This window comes from Sinocyclocheilus grahami, unplaced genomic scaffold (genome assembly GCF_001515645.1).
Source record: "Sinocyclocheilus grahami isolate Dianchi unplaced genomic scaffold, SAMN03320097.WGS_v1.1 scaffold233.1, whole genome shotgun sequence".
In the NCBI taxonomy this organism is placed as follows: Eukaryota; Metazoa; Chordata; class Actinopteri; order Cypriniformes; family Cyprinidae; genus Sinocyclocheilus; species Sinocyclocheilus grahami.
Window position 1 is genome coordinate 3,211,496 of NW_015505412.1, and position 18,333 is coordinate 3,229,828.

The window sequence follows — 18,333 nt, forward strand, 5'->3', positions numbered from 1 at the left end:
TATTCAAGTCACCCAACCATATTTGATTTGACCGCTCAGCATGCATTTACATTTGCATTTAGTCATTTAGCAGATGCTTTTATCCAAAGCGACTTACAAATGAGGACAATAAAAGCAGTCAAAACTAACAAAAGATCAACAATATATAAGTGCAAATGACAAGTCTCGGTTAGCCTCAAATAATTTAAAAACAAATTGCCAATTAACTTTATGTATGTATGTATGCATGTACAATAGTTATTTATTTATGCAAAATAAAAAAAATGTGTATATATATATATACATGGTGTATATATATATATATATATATATACTGTATGTATATATATATATACACATTTTTTTTATTTTGCATAAATAAATAACTATTGTACATGCATACATACATACATAAAGTTAATTGGCAATTTGTTTTTAAATTATTTGGGTAAAAAAAAAATGCCATTTGCTAAAAATATGCACAAAAAAAATTCAATATGCATTTGCATTTTTTTAAACTTTCTATTCTTTACAGAAAACAAATTATCATGGTTTCCACAAAAATATTAAGCAGCACAACTGTTTCCATCATTGATAAAAAAAATTATTGAGCATCAAATCAGCATATTATAATGATTTACGAAGAATCGTGTGACACTAAAGACTGAATTAATGGCTCCTGAAAATACAGCTTTGCCATCACAAGAATAAATTACATTTTAAAATATTTTAAAACAGAAAATGGTTGTAAAAATTGTAATAATATTTCTCTATATTACTGTTTATTTTTGTTTAAATAAAAGCAGCCTTGAGATAATTCTTTCAAAAACTGTTAATAAAAAATTTTGAACTTTGTGTATATACAGTATATATCTATCTCTATTTATATAATATCTTTTCATATCGGTTTTATATCTTTTTTCTTTATTAAAACTGATTTTACTCTGTTCTTGCCATGACAGTATAGCTTTAGAATCTGACATGCCATTAAATGGATAGTTCACGTAAAAATGAAAATTCTGTCATTAATTACTCACCCTCATGTCGTTCTAAACCCGTAAGACCTCCGTTCATCTTCGGAACACAAATTAAGATATTTTTTGATGAATTCTGACAGCTCTCTGACCCTCCCATAGACGGCAACATAATTACCAATATCAAGGTCCAGAAACGTAGCAAGGAGATCGGTAAAATAATCCATGTGACGTCAGGGGTTCAACCATAATTTTACGAAACTACGAGAATACTTTTTGTATGGTAAAGAAACAAAAATAACGACTTTATTCAACAATTCGTCTCCTCCGCGTCACCCTGTAGCGCCATTTTAGAGAGTATCCACTGAACATATGCGCGGATACGTTGTTTTCGCTCAAATCAAATCGTAAACAACAGAATAGCATACACTGTTTATGTTCAGTGGATACTCTCCAAAATGGCGCTAGGGTAACGCAGAGGAGACGAATTGTCGAATAAAGTTGTTATTTTTGTTTTCTTTGCGTACAAAAAGTATTCTCGTAGCTTCGTAAAATTACGGTTGAACCCCTGACGTCACGTGGATTATTTTACCGATCTCCTTGCTACGTTTCTGGACCTTGATCGTGATAATTACATTGCTGTCTATGGGAGGGTCAGAGAGCTCTCAGAATTCATCAAAAATACCTTAATTTGTGTTCCGAAGATGAACGGAGGTCTTAGAGGTTTAGAACGACATGAGGGTGAGTAATTAATGACAGAATTTTCATTTTTGGGTGAACTAACCCTTTAAAAAAAAAACCATTTGTAAACAAAAAACTTAATTGTTCATGTGTTTATTCAACAGGAAAACACAGTGTGCACACAATACACAGTTTGCTCTTTCCAACCCAAAGCTATTAACCAAGACAGAGTCTCTTAATGGCGGCATTCTCAACCACAGTGGTCCTTGGAGAGCTGAAATGAAGGAACTATTCTCCAACACAGGCACAAGTAGGCCCTTCACCGCTGCAAAAATAAGCTACTGTTTTTAATACATTGCTGATGATTATGTATGGAGTACATAATCTTTGTTTACTTTAATCTGCACTGCTATTAGAAGAATATACATCATTCATGTCCTCAGTTCAGAAGCCCAGGCCTAAGAAGAAATCTCAAAAGGATGGCCTTGCGAGACGTGAAGTGTTGAAACCAGGGAGTAAGGACCCACATAGTTAATAAATTATTGACTGAAGTAATTAAAGCAATTGTTCTTCTGTAATAATGGAGTGTATAGATGATCATTCACACTTTTGGTTTGTGCGTTTCTGCAGACCTGCCTCCCCCACCTGAGCCCCCTCCTGTAACGGAGGACCCACTCAAGCACCTGACAGACACACTGGACAATGGCGGGAGCAGGATGCCTCCACACCACAGAGAGAGAAGATCAGACCGCAGAACAGCTGCACAGTGGAGCACGGAAGGTCAGACTTTAGGAATAACAAAAAACTTTAGCTAGTAGTGATTGCAAGTATCACTATTGCTACTAAAATCAGCCCCAAAACACCTTAGCAATAACATAGCAATGCAATAAAATATGGCATGTCATTTTTAAAATAAAATTTTTTAAAACTCCTAAAAATGGCCAGTTTTATGTAAATATAATTTTTTTTAAAAATGTATTTGTATAAAACAGTAGTCGTATATAGATTATGAAATCTAAATCTAAATGTGTGATCTAAATTATCTATTTAAACCTAAATGTTAAATATAAATGCAAATGTTAAATCTTAAACATGTATATCTAAAATATAAATGCTAATTAAATGTTTTTAAAAAAATAATACGGGTTACAAAAATGTTACAACTGCTAAATATGGCAATTTTTGATGCAAAACCTTTTTTTTTTAAATTATGCATTTGTGTAAAGACAATACCTAAAATTATATAATTTAAAATTATATAATTGTTGTATCTAAATCTTCTATTTAAATCTAAAGGTTAAAGCTTAAATATAACAAGTAAATATAAAGGTTGTACATAAAATCTAAACATGTTAAACATGTTATCTAATTGTATCATATATGTATCTAATTGTAAATCTAAAACATAAATGTTAAATATAATATTAAGTATTAATGTTATAAATAAATGTTATAGTGTTATAAATAAAATAAAATACATAAATATAACTACATATCAGTGTGGCAATTTCTAAAATTAAACTGGTTGCAAAAAATATCGTCGTTTTATGCTGTTTTCAAACAATTATGCATTTATGTATTTGATATTTATTTTGATACTAAATATTCTATTTAAATCTAAATGTAAATCTTAAACATCAAAAACTAATATAAATGTTATATATAACATATAAATATAAATGTTAAACCTAAATGTAAAACTAAATTATAAGTTTTAAATATAAAAATTTATTATTGTTTTAAATAAATGTTAAATATAAATATAGATCTTGACATTTATATAAATACAAATCGAAACATTTAGAGAACATGCAAATTAACATCTCTGGGCTGTCTTGACATTGGTTCAGTGTGACATTGAACCCTTTAGCAACTGCGTAGAAACGCCCTGGCAACCATCCACAGTATCATCCATTCTGACATACTAGTATCATAAATGCTAACACCACTCTCATCTTCTTCATAAAATATTGTTGTGACTGATATCAACAAAAACAAATCCACATCTAAACTTCCTAGTAAAAATCTCTTACAACACCTTAGCAACTGCAAGGAAACTCCCTGGCAACCACCCACAGCATAACCCATAGAACCACGCACGGGCAGGCAGCATCTCATATTCTTTATAAAATGTAAAAATATAGTTCTGTGTGTTGCATTTTTGTTTCTCACTCTATATTTGACTGTTTTGACTGTTTCATTGCACAGATGAAGATTTAATCCAGTATTTCAAAGCAAACCTGCTGTCCAGCGGTCAGATGTCAAGCCACTGTTCCCTCTCCAGAAGCTCTGCCTCTCACTCCTCCGCAACCTCGCGTTCCTTGGGGGCAGGAAGGAGGAGAAATGAGGTTAGATGAGTTTGTGTGGGACTGTGTATCTTGCCCGGTCGACACATGGTCTGAATAAGTTCATTAGTCACTGGCCACGCGTGGGGCCTTGGAGCATTGTAGTAAATTAGCAATCGATAAGCTCCAGGACACTCGGCGTGCAGAGCTGGAAGCACACTAAATGAATCAGGCAAATGATTGCATTTCCACTTTTTTTAAAGAACTGTGTTGTCTCATGTGGTCTCCATGGTATTGATATTCCATTGAATATTAAAAATACAACTAATACGTTTGTTTGTTAGAGCTAGGTAGAATATTACTGCATGTTACAGCTTTAATGTGCCAGAACTAGATTGCTTGGCAACAAAATGAAGATTTTATGTCATTTTGGGCTTGTTTATTTTCAGAACATGATATGAGGAGAGAAGGTTGTCCTGTTGTTCACCACTCTACATGCAACATACGCCATGCAGTGTATATGCCTCCGCGCTCTGGTCCTTCACCTGTTTTTTTGTTTGTGTTTTTTTAGAAAGGTTTTTTAAATGATCCATTGTTGTCCTACCTCTGTATGTATATATTTTTACAATGTTTTTATGTGAGGAAAAAGGCATGCCGGAAGGTGGCCATTTTATTATTTATTATTATTTATTGTATTTATTCATTTAAAAAGAAAATCAAATGTTTAAAAAAAAATGACAGAAAATTTTAGATGAACATGATGTTTGAATGTATATGGCGCATACATGTATGCCTCAGTGTCTACATGTAATAAAAAGGTTTCAACATTTTTGTGGACAAATATAACAGATCATCAGGCACAGTCTATGTGAACAAACCATGCAATGATACATTAGTAAGCCTATAGAATACCAAATGTTTGTTGTTGTAAATCCTCGCTAGGACTGTCTCCTTACTATCCTGTGCTCACCTAAAGGGGTTTCTTTTCTCCTGGAGAATGATTCACACCATGTCAGACTGTTTTCCACTGATGCATCAATCATTTGCAGTTTTACATGTTCGGATTGCATACAAAACCCAATAAAACTCATGTTCTAAGACTTGTTTTACAGTACTGTTACTGATATGGATTTCTTTGTCTATTATTTTGTCAATAACTGTGCACTTGGGTTTGGAATTCATGAAAATGTAACACGTAATTCTCATTAGTGTCCATGTTCGCGTGTTCATGAAAGACTGTCGGTCTGTGTATTAAAATGCGGTCACAAATCACGTTTGTACGGCAAAAAATCTGTGAGAAACACAAGAGGAATCCAAAACTCAACAGGAATCCAAGTAATTGTGAATTTCACAGTGATTCATATCGAAATTATTGTATTTTGCCAGCGAAAATTTGCCATTTCAAATCGGATTAAAGTCTGTTAAAACATGCAAATTTGCTGCTTTTTGCTAATCTTTCAATATAAAGCTGATTGGTTTGAAAGTGTAGTAATCATGCAATGGACATATTTTAATTTATCCATTCGCCAGTAGGTGGCGACAAGCGACTGTCTTTTTGAGTGAGTCATGAATTTTTCTTTCAACCAATTTGTTCAAAAGCACTGACTTATTCAGAAACGAAACGTGACCGTTTTCTAAAATTGTTGTAGATGCTGTTCCAAATGCAGCTAATCTTTATGAACGAGTCATTGAATAATTAAATTGGCCCAATGCAGAGAGCCTCACCTGACCATCCAAATTACTATTACAAATGCCTACATCTTTTATTTAGATGCAAATTTTTACAAGCCACTATTTGAATTCCTCTCTTCATAAATTGAATTTACTCCCTGAAATGGCTTATCTGCCGCATAAATAATTTAAACCCTGAAAGACTGTTATTTTGGTGTTGCAGTTGCCAAAATGTAGCTTTAAGGACAAAACATATTTGCTTATAAATAGCATCCACGCAAGAGCATCAACACAGCTGTCCAAAGCAGAAATGTGAATTTTCAGTCGCTTAGAAACAAGCGCAGAAATAGACATGTTTAATGAATACACCAGTCTGTTTTGAGCACATTAACTATGGCCTAGTTAAAGTAGGGTGGTTCAAGTCAAGCCACAAAGATGTGAACCAGTGGTGAATGTGAGTGTGTCTCACATGAGTCCTTCTTCTCTGGAGATCATTTTGAAATTTTAATAAACACTTTCTAACCTCTGAACATTTCTCTATGCCTCTGAATCTGACCCCTCTCACCTCGTGCCATCTAGTCACATTTGAAATCACACAAAGTAGGCAGCAAACTTAATTAACTCACATGTGGTGTATTTAAAACCCTGTGGGCCCCTCTGGGTTTAAAAGAGAAAGAAACATTTGAAAATGTATGCTAGTGTGGACGGGCCGTTGCTGGGATACGTGTGGGTAGTGCTGGGTGGTTCAGTTAAATATGGGTCAGGGAGTGCATCGTCCTGTCCCCACACTCATTTCATATGGAGTCATGTGTTAAGAGAGATGTTTGATGATATGTCAAAGCACATCCCAGTTGGTTCTTTGGGACGGCAGACGTTTAAAACCTCTGCATTGACTGGTGGGGAGTAAAGCTCCATTAATGCAGCACCAAGGATTGATGAAGGCAGTCCATGGATTATTACAAGCAACTTTGCTGGATGAGTTTTGGATAGGAAGAGCTTTTGGTTCAGATTGTATAGCAATAGGTTCAGATCCCTTATAGCTAGGATCTAATCCAGAGAATTTGTGGAAGTGGCTTTAAATAGAGGCCACTTTTTTCTTTAAAGGAACACTCCATTATTTTTGAAAATATGCTCATTTTCCAACTCCCCTAGAGTTAAACAGTTGAGTTTTACTATTTTCGAATCCATTCAGCCGATCTCCGGTTCTGGCGGTAGCACTTTCAGCTGTAGCTTAGCATAGATCATTGAATCTGATTAGACCGTTAGCATCTCGCTCAAAAATGACCAAAGAGTTTCGATATTTTTCCTATTTAAAACTTGACTCTTCTGTAGTTACATCGTGTACCAAGACCGACGGAAAATGAAAAGTTGTGATTTTCTAGGCCGATATGGCTAGGAACTATACTCTCATTCCGGCGTAATAATCAAGGAACTTTGCTGCCGTACCATGGGTGCAGCAGGCGCAATGATATTACGCAGCGCCTGAAAATAGCAGTAGCCCCTCACTGCAGAGCAAAGATCCAGGGGGCAGGGTTGGATCCACATCTAGGTGGTGGAGATGGGTGGGTTTAGGGATCAGGGGGTGAAGACGGGTAGGTTTAGGTATATGTAAGGTGGGAGGAGTTGGATCTGGATCCAACCTCGCCCCCTGGATCTTGTGTTCTGCAGTGAGGACCATCTCGAAAATAGGCTTATTGGAAGTTACCTAGCTGGGGACTATTTTCAGGTGCTGCGTAATATCATTGTGCCTGCTGCAATCATGGTACGGCAGCAAAGTTCCTTGATTATTACGCCGGAATGAGAGTATAGTTCCTAGCCATATCGGCCTAGAAAATCGCAACTTTTCATTTTCCGTCGGTCTTAGTACACGATGTAACTACAGAAGAGTCAAGTTTTAAATATGAAAAATATAGAAACTGTTTGGTCATTTTTGAACGAGATACTAACGGTCTAATCAGATTCAATTATCTATGCTAAGCTACAACTGAAAGTGCTACCGCCAGACCCGGAGATCGGCTGAATGGATTCGAAAACGGTAAAACTCAACTGTTTAACTCTAGGGGAGTTGGAAAATGAGCCTATTTTCAAAAATAGTGGAGTGTTGCTTTTAAGTTTTAATTTTTCATCATACTTTATTATCATAGTCCATTAAAGAAGCATGCCACTTTGTTAAACTAGTTTCAGCTCTTGAAGTTGGAAGTAGCAAAAAATATTTTCGTTTGAACTGATGTAAATCCAAGTGAAATGGACTTTCGAAAAACAAACAAATTTAAGACAGGGTTCTTGCATCACTTTACGATGATAATTCATAATACAGTAACATTAGACTGCTTTTTTCAGCTCTTGCTTCCAATTAAAGTTGTGATAAAAAGTAGGAAGTAAGCACTTTTGTACTTTTACTCAAATCTAATTTATAAAAAGAGTATTTACATTTTCACCGGAGGGTCTCTGTACTTTACTTGATTGGTGTACTTCATATGCACTGTTTATGAGTGCAGTGGATTAAGGTTTTATAATGTAATTTTCAATCCACATTGACAAACCAGAAAAGGGCTGCTTGGCTCTAACTGTGAGTGATTTCCTATTTCAATTAATGTGGATTAACTGAGCTACAGCAAGGCCTCTGCTGGATCATTGTCTAATGAGGAGAAATGACTGACAGAATGCATTATTTGACTCATTTGTAAGTATGGAAAAATGTGCTCTAGAATGTGTAATGAACTTGCATCACTATATGAGATGCAAATAACTGTCACCTTTGATTTTCATTCAAATGTGAATCTGAAAACACAGTTCCAATCACTGGCAGGAGTAACATTAAATAATTTTCCAATTCTGGCTCTGAATTTGCTAGTCTGTATTGACAGACAAGTAAAATCTGTTCCTGATTATGCTGAACACTGAAAGCTGCATGAATAGGATGAGATAAATTCAGCACCTCACTTTACCATTTTAAACTTTCTAATGTTAAGGACCCCTTTTCTAAAAAAAATTTTTTTTTGTATACGGACCCATTAATATTGTAAAAAAATATATCAATAAAAAACAATAAGCATGATATACCGTTTATATTATATATAGAGGTATGTTGTTTGTTTTAAGTTGTTTTATATAAAAAACATTTAAAATATTTATTTATAATAATTTTATTTAACATTGTTATAATTTGTATTATCTATTGTACTAAAAACAAAATAAGTTATTAAAATATTATCTGTAAAACTGTACAATGTAAACCTGAAGAGAAACGGTTTCAGTTAATTCAAGTATATAGTGCTTTTCACAGTAAATTTTCATTTTTTTTATTTACCAGAGCGCAAACTTCAAAAACGACTCCAAAAACTCAAAATCCCCTAACAATGCGGAGGAGTGATTAAAAACAAGAAACCATGAGAATCTGTCTTCAACTAATGGTAGATTGATGGTTTTGCACTCTACATATGGCATGGACACGACTGGTCAAGATCAGAGTTGAGTGAGTTCAAACCAGATGGTCAGGACACAGCAACAAGTCTCACACTCCAGACCTCAATGATAATTATGATCGTGAAATAGAGATATTAAGAAAAACATAGCAAGCCAGCCCAAGCCTGTTTTCCTGGTTTAAGCTGGTTCTAAGATGTTGTGTAACAGTTGTTAGCATGGCCCAAATCTCTCTAAAACCAGCATCCAGCATTAAAAAAAACATCCCATCCTCACCATGCTAGGGGAAAGCGGAAAAACAATTCAGGCTGGTTTAAGTCATTTTTCAACAGGTATATTTCAAAAGTCTTGTAAAATCCAGCTCTTATTCCTTATTAGCACTACTTGCATATTCAGCATTTGAGCTAATGTTTGCACTCTTGAAAAAGCACTGGGAGAAGATTGGAAACTCAACTGCTTGAAGCCATTGTTTCAGTTGTAAAATGGATTTAGACGAGCACAAATCTAATTAGTCAATTAGCTAGCCAGCAGCACAGATCCACAGTGACGTTTAGCCTAATGAATCCGCCACACTGCGTTGTTTGCCACGGTTCCCTCAGCACTCTGAAATGAACCGTGTGTCCCAAAATGAGCTTTCAGCACCTCAGAAGCCATTCAGACAGACACAGGAGGATTACAGAGACTGTGATCATTTAGCTCTTGTTGCGTCATTCCAAAATCAACAATGGATGATGTCATGATGCATTACTTGCTATGCTGAGGGCATCTGTCTTGTACAGTTTCACCCCTGGGATCAGAGAAAATGAAGCTTGTATAATGGAGGAGTGAGTTAATACTGCATCACAAACTCTTCAATTATACAAGCTCAGTTTTCTTTATATGTTCACAAAAAAGGTATGATTTCATTAAACAAAGAACAAAACAAAACAGAAATAAAACAATATATAAAGTACAGTAACATTGCATAGGACCTTAATACACAATACAAAATACAAAAAAAGTATTTAAAGAGATCTAATAACCATCCGTTTCATTTCAAGCCAGATATAGTACAGAGAAAAGGCCTTATATACCCAGTCATTTCCTCCTATTCATTTATTATAATTAGTATTAATTAATTATTATATGAATTAAGCATTAATTGTATTAAAAGTGAATTATTTATTAATTAATTTGTTCAGATATTATAACCATGTCTTGTTGACATACAACGCATTGCATTTAAAAACACCAGATGCAGCACAGAAAAGGAAATGAATGCAATGTCTGCTTTCATGGGACAAAATTACATCATGGTAATTCTTCATGAAACTGTGGGGCACTCATGCGGATGTTCTCATCTAGCGCATATTTTTATAGGAAAAAAAAAGTGGAACGGCAAAATAGGTTTTGTGCAAACGCCCTTCAAATAGAGGTCATTGCTGTTTCATGTTTCTGTGTGTTCTTTGGATGGAGGTCTATACTGGGATTTTAAATCTACCATAACAAAACATTTTTGCGTAATATGACTTTTTTTTTTTTTTTTTGTATTTCCACACTCCAAGTTAGCATCACCTGCTTCCATCGACAAAACAACCCAACAGAAATTTTCCATTGGCTTTCAGATTATTGCAGAAAATAAGCTCTGTGACTAAGATTATGATTCACACACGTTTTGTTCATCATGTTTATAACCTTCAGAAACAAACACAACTTTAATGAATTTTGAAGCCTAAATACAATCACCAGAAGTAAAAATCTAAACCTAGGATATAAACAAACTCTAGTCACTTCACCACCATTAAGCTTTCGACAACTCTTTCAGTCTCTATTTAAAAACATTTTTCCTGAAAGTTTGAGTTAGAATCCCCGCAAACATGTCCTTGCGGGGTGGGCTAGGGCCAGCCCACACCAAACCAAAACAGGCCCAGTGCGGGCTTGCCCAGGTGAGGCCCACGGCTTTGGGCTCACCGCAGGCTCTCTGTGAGCAGGCCACACTAGCGGACTGCCCACATTAATCCCATGATGGCCCAGTGTGGGCCCAGAGCAACTTTTGTATCCTTTGGGCCCATGCAGGTTTTGTGTCGGCAGCCCTGTAATGCAACTAGGAGAATACAAACAACATTGACTGGCCATTCTTTAGCCACTCAATTGAAGTGGAATGGCACAAACCAAAAGAGACCTTTTCAGAATCTGTTGTTTCATATAGGCCAGGGATCCTCAAATCTGGCTCAGGAGATCCACTTTCCTGCAGAATTTACACCTGAGCATGCTAATCAGTGTCTTCAGGATCATTAGAAAATCACAGTTGGGTGAATTTGCTCAAAGTTGGAGCTAAACTCTGCAGGAAAGTGGATCTCACGAGCCATATTTGAGGTGTAACAGACATGAGCCTATTAATAAGAATTTTGTGGGCAGTTTTCTTCCTTACCACTAGAGGTGCTAGAGTGTTTTAGGTTTCCTTAAGTAAAGCCATGTGTGTAGAGGGAGTTAGCAATAACAAGCAGCAGTAGTCAGCATGGCTCACCAGCTGAACACATTGTGCTGTGTCCTGGTTGGGAAATGTGTCATTTCAAGCCCAGTCTAAAGTAAGGAGTTGTTGTTGTTTTTTGCTGGTTTTTAAAGTGTACATTGCTGATGTTTTTTGCAGAGATGTTACATGTATGTATGGCCTATGTTTGGATTGAAGCAAAGAGTTTAAGACTGTGTATTTGTATGCATTTTAGAAGGACTCTTTATTGGTGAGGTACCACATCATGGTCCAGTTTGAATATGGATTTAAAGTTCTTTTCGACGTGGGACCATAGTGGGACCATATTCTGGACTATTTTTGATTGTTCATGGTTAGGAAGAGTCTGGTGTTTGAGAGCCGTGGCGTGTCATTATAAGAGGTTGGATTATTAATTTGCTATCAGCCATCTTCAGCTATGGACAGTGTTTGGACATTGATGTAGGCTACTACAGATGAGACTTTCGCACACATCAACTTTCACATGACGAAATCCTACAGTCTTACATTGCTTTGTTTGCTTTCTTTTGCACTTTTGAGTATTTACATTTTTGGCTATATGTAGCTGTATTAACCTGAACTGAATGTTTTCTGTTTTGTATTTAATAAATTGATTTGAAATCCCTTTGACTACTGTACATTTTTGACAATACAGACATTAGTTATGTGGTGACTGCATCCATTTAAGATGTATAATAACTGTTTTTTTTCCGAAATACTTAAGTTATAGTAGCTGGAAAGTATTTAAATTGAAACAGATGTATTGTTGTAGATTAATAGTGCGGGCCTTGTGTGGGCATAGTGAGGGCTTCCTGGGGGCTAAGTGAGGGCTGCCCGTGCAGGGCCAGAACTAAGGGGCCAACGTTTTGCCAATGAGCAAATTCTCAGGGGCCCTGCGCTGGCAGCCCGCTGGGGGCCCTAAGGCTAGCCCTAAGTGGGCCTGTAAAGGGCCAGTGCAGGTTTGTTTGCAGGGATATGTTGCAAGGGCGTGATTCGAAACACAAAAAGGCTGTAAAAGCAGACTTTTAAGTTTACTTGTTCGGTGTGATGATGTTTAAAGGGGTCATATGATGTTGCTAAAAAGAACAGTATTTTGTGTATTTGGTGTAATGAAATGTGTTTATGCGGTTTAAGGTTAAAAAAACACATAATTTTCCACATACTGTACATAATTTTTCTCCTCTATGCCCCGCCTTTCTGAACCGCGTAGATTTTTACAAAGCTCATCGGTCTGAAAAAGCGAGGTGTGCTCTGATTGGCCGGCTATCCAGTGCGTTGTGATTGGCCGAATACCTCAAGCGTGAGACTGAAATGTTACGCTCCTCACTATACTGTGATGATGCCCTGTCAGGCCGGAGCGATGATTAAAAAACATGAAACCCCATTATAAACTAGGCATTCGTTGCATCCAGTGGGGACATAATTATGGATTATAATGACTTATACTGTCTTTTTACGCATTGTGTTGTGTTGCATCGCGCCGCGTAAACATAAAACCATGTCTGCATTTGTGATCGGAGAAATGACAAACAACAAGCCCTACTCTACACTGCCCAAAAAACTCACTTTAAATATATATAAAAACTTTAAATATAAAAAACATACTTACAGTCTGTGAGTCAGAACAGCCGGCATTGTAGTCTACTCTACCAGGATCAGGAAACAGTCCTCCATAAAATGTGCTGCACACATCTGAATATTTGGGTTGAACTGTTCTGGAACAGTGTTGTAAATACAACTTAACCACTGATTTCTAGTCGTGTCCATTTTTGGAAGACCAAACAAAGTAGTTTCGCTTTCACAACGAAACGCCGTAACACACGGCGGCCTACAGTGAGCAGAGGCCGGGGGCTAGCGTGAGGAACAGTGGGAGGGTTAGAGTGAGCAGAGGCGGGTGGGCTTGAGAACAAGTAAAGCTTTTAAAAAAATAGTAGTACTGATGTATTTTATGTCGTAGAATACTTAGAAACTTAAAACCTTATTGCATGCATTTAAACAAAAACCCAAAAAACCCATTGACTTTGGGACGGTGGAACCGGAAGTGCTAAAATGTTAACAAGTTGCCAGGCTTTGACCTATGTAGTCTCTGCTGCCTCCTTTAAATCTAAGTAATGCTGTAGAACTATTAATCATGTAAGCAGTATGCTTTATGAATATGGTGTGGGCAGCGGTGGAACTTGCACCATAACTTTTGCATACCTGACTGAGCCAAAACATGTTTGATATGTAAATATTGCAGGACAGAATTGCTTGAAGACAGAAAACACAGAAGTATCCCTTACAGAGACACTATGAGGAGAATGTCGGTATGGTGGGTGAGTATTTAGAGAATTACAAGCACTACTATCACTTACCAGAGCAGACATGCTGTTGAAAAGAGAGGCGGGAAACCCCACATATCAACACTCATATCATATATGATCAATATCAATAAGAGGATATCCTCTTATTCCCTCGGCCACTTGGCCATGGATGTACATAGAAAGAGTTTAAAGTGCTGCGGTCGCCCTGTTTTATCCTATTTTTGGTAAAAAGTCACCCTCTGCTGGTTGTAAAATGTACACATCCAGTAGAAACTAGAAACCTTTTGACCCCAAAAGCTGCTTTTGGCTGTAATAGCACCACTTTATGGCTCTCTAATCCTCTTACAAATACAAAGATAAACATAACCAAACCTTCACCTTCTCTCCTGGAAAATATCTTAATCATTCAAGTGTAAATGGCACATTTACTAAGTTCCAGCTGCTATTATGTTCAATGTCCTGCAGAGGATTTATGTTTTATTAGTTCCTGTGGGCAGATGAGGTCTATTTTTATCTGTTCATTACTTTCTATTTTCAGTCTACTGCATTACTTTAATGTGAAGGCTCTAGGTGGCATCTAATGTCTAAGTGGACATGGAGCTTTCAGGGGAGACACGATGTTCACTTAATGGATTCTTAACCTTTTAGGAGAGTTTAATACTCCACTAACAAGAAGCTCTTAAAATAAAGGCCCAGCAGTAGAAATGTAGTAGAGCGAATGGATAAATAATAACTGTGTAGTCCTTGGGGGGGGGGGGTTATGACATAAAACATAAAAACACATGTTTTATGTTATTTTATATTTTTTTAAATCATATATTTCATATATTATTGCTGTAAAATCAATTTTAAAAAAGTATATAAATGATGGTAATATGTCCTTGAATTAACAGAAAGAAGAAAAACAAATATTATAATGAAAAACAAGAATTAGACATGTTTTTTACAATTTCCCGAATAAAATGCTTGTACATTTTTTAACATGTTTTATGTCATTTTATATTTTTTAACATGTTTTATGTTATTTTATATTTTTTAAAATCATATATTTCATATATTATTGCTGTAAAATCAATTTTAAAAAAGTATATAAATGATGGTAATATGTCCTTGAATTAACAGAAAGAAGAAAAACAAATATTATAATGAAAAACAAGAATTAGACATGTTTTTTACAATTTCCCGAATAAAATGCTTGTACATTTTTTAACATGTTTTATGTCATTTTATATTTTTTAACATGTTTTATGTTATTTTATATTTTTTAAAATCATATATTTCATATATTATTGCTGTAAAATCAATTTTAAAAAAGTATATAAATGATGGTAATATGTCCTTGAATTAACAGAAAGAAGAAAAACAAATATTATAATGAAAAACAAGAATTAGACATGTTTTTTACAATTTCCCGAATAAAATGCTTGTCATTTTGCTATGATGTTTCTGTATTGTCAGTTGAAAGTACTTTGTCATCAGTATTAGTGACACTACTGTTAAATAGTTTTGTATTTTCAGCAGATTCTCTTGCACTCATGTGGCCTCTCTGATTGGCTGCTGGTCTGACAGCTCTTTTGTTCATCTCCGCTCTCCACCCAGCTCCTGTGCACCCACAAAAAAATAACGGCCAATAGCTCATGGAAATCTGCCTGCCTTGGCATAATTGAGCTTCACACTATTCAGTCTGATACAATTTTGGGGGAAAAAAGAGGTAGGTTATTATTATTTTTTTTCATATTGTATGTTGATTTCTTGTTGTGACTTGAGTTTTTAAATCCCTTCACACTGTACAAAAGATGATTTTAGGGCATCAATCACATTTATCTAGTCACAGCTGATGTGATGGGGTTTAAATGCTGTCCATTTGTGTGTAAATAGTGTTCACAAACTAATTTATCTTTATTTATACAAGAAAATAAGACATTTAAAATCCTTAATTAGAAATGATTTAGCTAAGACCAGACAAGATCCAAATGATTGTAACATAATGAATTTTGAATTTAGCTTGTTCAGAATTTTTTTTAAACAGTTCTTTTGAATTTAATTGTAATTTTACTTAATTTCAATTTAACTTAAGCTCTGCCTTTTTTATGGTAAAATTGATAAGCACTGTTGTTGTTCGCTAATTCCATTAATTAAAATAAAGATGAAATAAAATATGTTAGATGAGAAATTTAAGAAAACCTTAATAACAATTAGAAATGGACTGAAACGGAAAGAAACCGAAATAATAAAAAAATAAAACTAATAAAAATGGCAAAAGCACTAAAAATTGCTCAAACTTAAACTAAAATTAAATTGAAAACGGAAATATAAAAATAAAAGATCAAAAATAAAAAAAACGTTTAAATCTAAAATTAAAGTATGTTTAAAAACTGTTTAAATATGTTTGAAAAATACCTTGAATTAATTTTAGTATTGACTCATATTTTGTCAGTGTGTCTGTAGGTGCAAGATGTACAGCTTTATGGGAGGTGGATTGTTTTGTGCAGGAGTGGGAAATATACTCCTGGTGATCTCCACTGCCACCGATTACTGGATACAGTACCGCCAGTCCAGCAGTTACATGCATCAGGGCCTGTGGCGCTACTGTGTACCTGGAAAATGCATGACATATACAGACAGCATCGGTTAGACGTCACAGCACGGACACAAGATATATACATTAGAATATTGTACAAAGTTCAAAAATCACAACTAATCTCTGGTTCCATTTGAATAGCATATTGGGATGCCACCCGGGCCTTCATGATCCTGGCCGTCTTAGCTTGTTTCTTTGGCATTATCATTGGTGTCATGGCTTTCATCAATTACTCCTCCTTTAACGGTTTTGACAAAATCTTTGCTGCAGGAATTCTCTATTTCATTTCATGTAAGAATGTCCAATCCTAAAAATAACATGAATAAGTTAAATTATTCTTATATATCTAAACTGACTGTACTGTATGTGAAGTCATTGTTTATTTGCATTGTACATCCCAGGCTTCTTTGTGTTGCTGGCTATGGCTGTCTACACTGGGATGACAGTCAACTACTATGGAAAACGTTATGGGAACTGGCGGTTCTCGTGGTCGTACATAATGGGTTGGGTTTCTGTGGTGCTCACTTTCTTTTCAGGTATACTTTATGTTAACATGAATTGAATATTCCGCAAACACAAAGTCAATGAAAGCACATGTAGTTGGTTACTACAGAAAAAAAATGTGTGGATAGAAGTGCATTTAAAACAAAAGTCTATGGGGCAAGTGTAGCCTATAACAGTTGCCCATAGACATTCATTGTAAGTGTCCGTTTTTACAAACTGAGGTAAGTGTCAACAATATTTTTGTGGTACTCAGCAAAATCCACAGCATTTAACCTGGGATATTCTTTTAAAAACAAGCATTAATCCAACTAAATGTAAATGTTAAATCATGTCAACATGGTCAGTGTCTTTCAGTAATGAATAAAGTTGTTGCTAATGTAGTAGTTGTTAACATTCCTTGCCTTTCTCTTGCAGGGATCTTCTATATGTGTGCTTACCGGATGTATGAACCAAGAGGCTCCATGTCACGCTGATGCTTCTCATCTTAGATCTGCAATTTGATCCATTCAGTCTGAATGTGAACCATCATCCCTGATCCCTTTATTTTTGACCTCAGTTATCGTTCATTTTAAAATCACACAACACAAAGTAATAAATGACTAAAACAACATTTAGAAAAACTTGCTTTTATGGTGCAATTTGGATAATTACATTTCTTGTGGAATTTCATCTGCATTTAAGGTTTCCAAAACTACCTCTCAAAAGTCTTGGGTCAGTGTGATTTTCTAAATGCTTTTGAAATTAGTCTCTTATGTTTGCCAAGGCTGCATTTATTTGATAAAAAATACAATAAAACAGTAATATTGTTAAGTATTTTTATAATTTCAAACATTGGGTTTTTTATACATTGTAAATTTAATTTATTACGTCAAAGTTGAATTTTCAGCAGCCATTATCATATCTTCATGTGATCCTTAAGAAATCATTTTAATATGCAATAAACATTTCTTAGTATTTTCAATGTTACAATAATATATAAGGAACTCCCTTACCAAAAAGTAGTATACTTCAAGTTTATTTTATTAAGTATACTTAAGTAAAGTTCAAGTATATTTTTAAGTATACTTTATGTAGTAAGTATACAAATATCAGTGTACTAGTAGTATACTTGTAAGTGTACTATTTCGATACTCCTTGGGACTAAATTGGCCCACTTTCTAGTATATAAAAGTATACTTTTAAGTATACTTTAAGTATAACAGTCGTAAACTTTAAGTACACAACTAGTTTACAACAATATTTTTAGCTTGTACTGCAACTATACTAAAAGTGAACTTATAGGTATACTGATAGTTTACTAATTAAATACTTGTAGTAGCATTTTTAGTACACTTTGAACTATAGTCTTAGTAAACTACTAGTTTAGTAGTTTTGTACTGCAAGTATACTCGTAAGTTTTCTTTAAGTGAACTTTACATCATACTTTAAGTATACTACTATGTCC

The 18,333-nt window shown here is 35.1% G+C and overlaps 2 protein-coding genes across 5 annotated transcripts; both read left to right on the plus strand.

The window, feature by feature from the left end:
• Window positions 1-1,773: 1,773 nt before the first annotated feature.
• On the plus strand, window positions 1,774-4,464 carry LOC107597529 (roundabout homolog 3-like). Of its 3 annotated transcripts, none has more exons than XM_016288627.1 (5): window positions 1,774-1,944; window positions 2,051-2,149; window positions 2,265-2,414; window positions 3,843-3,982; window positions 4,369-4,464. In XM_016288627.1, exons 1-5 carry the CDS (start codon window positions 1,782-1,784, stop codon window positions 4,378-4,380), a joined length of 564 nt encoding a protein of 187 aa, XP_016144113.1. In that variant the 5' UTR covers window positions 1,774-1,781; the 3' UTR covers window positions 4,381-4,464. The 3 variants fall into 3 exon arrangements, with proteins under 3 accessions (XP_016144113.1, XP_016144114.1, XP_016144115.1); XM_016288628.1 differs by having other exon boundaries at window positions 2,054-2,149; XM_016288629.1 differs by having other exon boundaries at window positions 2,078-2,149.
• A 9,299-nt stretch (window positions 4,465-13,763) lies between these two features.
• LOC107597599 (lens fiber membrane intrinsic protein-like) lies at window positions 13,764-17,490 on the plus strand. 2 transcript variants are annotated; one of them, XM_016288745.1, is made up of 6 exons: window positions 13,764-13,816; window positions 15,404-15,515; window positions 16,297-16,434; window positions 16,527-16,676; window positions 16,787-16,921; window positions 17,304-17,490. In XM_016288745.1, the coding sequence occupies exons 1-6, from the start codon at window positions 13,793-13,795 to the stop codon at window positions 17,360-17,362; spliced, it is 618 nt and encodes a 205-aa protein (XP_016144231.1). In that variant the 5' UTR covers window positions 13,764-13,792; the 3' UTR covers window positions 17,363-17,490. The 2 variants fall into 2 exon arrangements, with proteins under 2 accessions (XP_016144231.1, XP_016144232.1); XM_016288746.1 differs by lacking the exon at window positions 13,764-13,816 and having other exon boundaries at window positions 15,341-15,515; window positions 16,242-16,434.
• The last annotated feature ends 843 nt before the right edge of the window (window positions 17,491-18,333 follow it).

Coding starts and splice junctions, on each gene's coding strand:
- LOC107597529 (XM_016288627.1), top strand. CDS start 1,782: ATGTGTTTATTCAACAGGAAAACACAGTGTGCACACAATACACAGTTT. Junction 2,150..2,264: donor TGAAGTGTTGAAACCAGGGA/GTAAGGACCCAC, acceptor GCGTTTCTGCAG/ACCTGCCTCCCCCACCTGAG. Junction 2,415..3,842: donor TGCACAGTGGAGCACGGAAG/GTCAGACTTTAG, acceptor TTCATTGCACAG/ATGAAGATTTAATCCAGTAT.
- LOC107597599 (XM_016288745.1), top strand. CDS start 13,793: ATGAGGAGAATGTCGGTATGGTGG. Junction 16,435..16,526: donor GACATATACAGACAGCATCG/GTTAGACGTCAC, acceptor CCATTTGAATAG/CATATTGGGATGCCACCCGG. Junction 16,922..17,303: donor GGTGCTCACTTTCTTTTCAG/GTATACTTTATG, acceptor TTTCTCTTGCAG/GGATCTTCTATATGTGTGCT.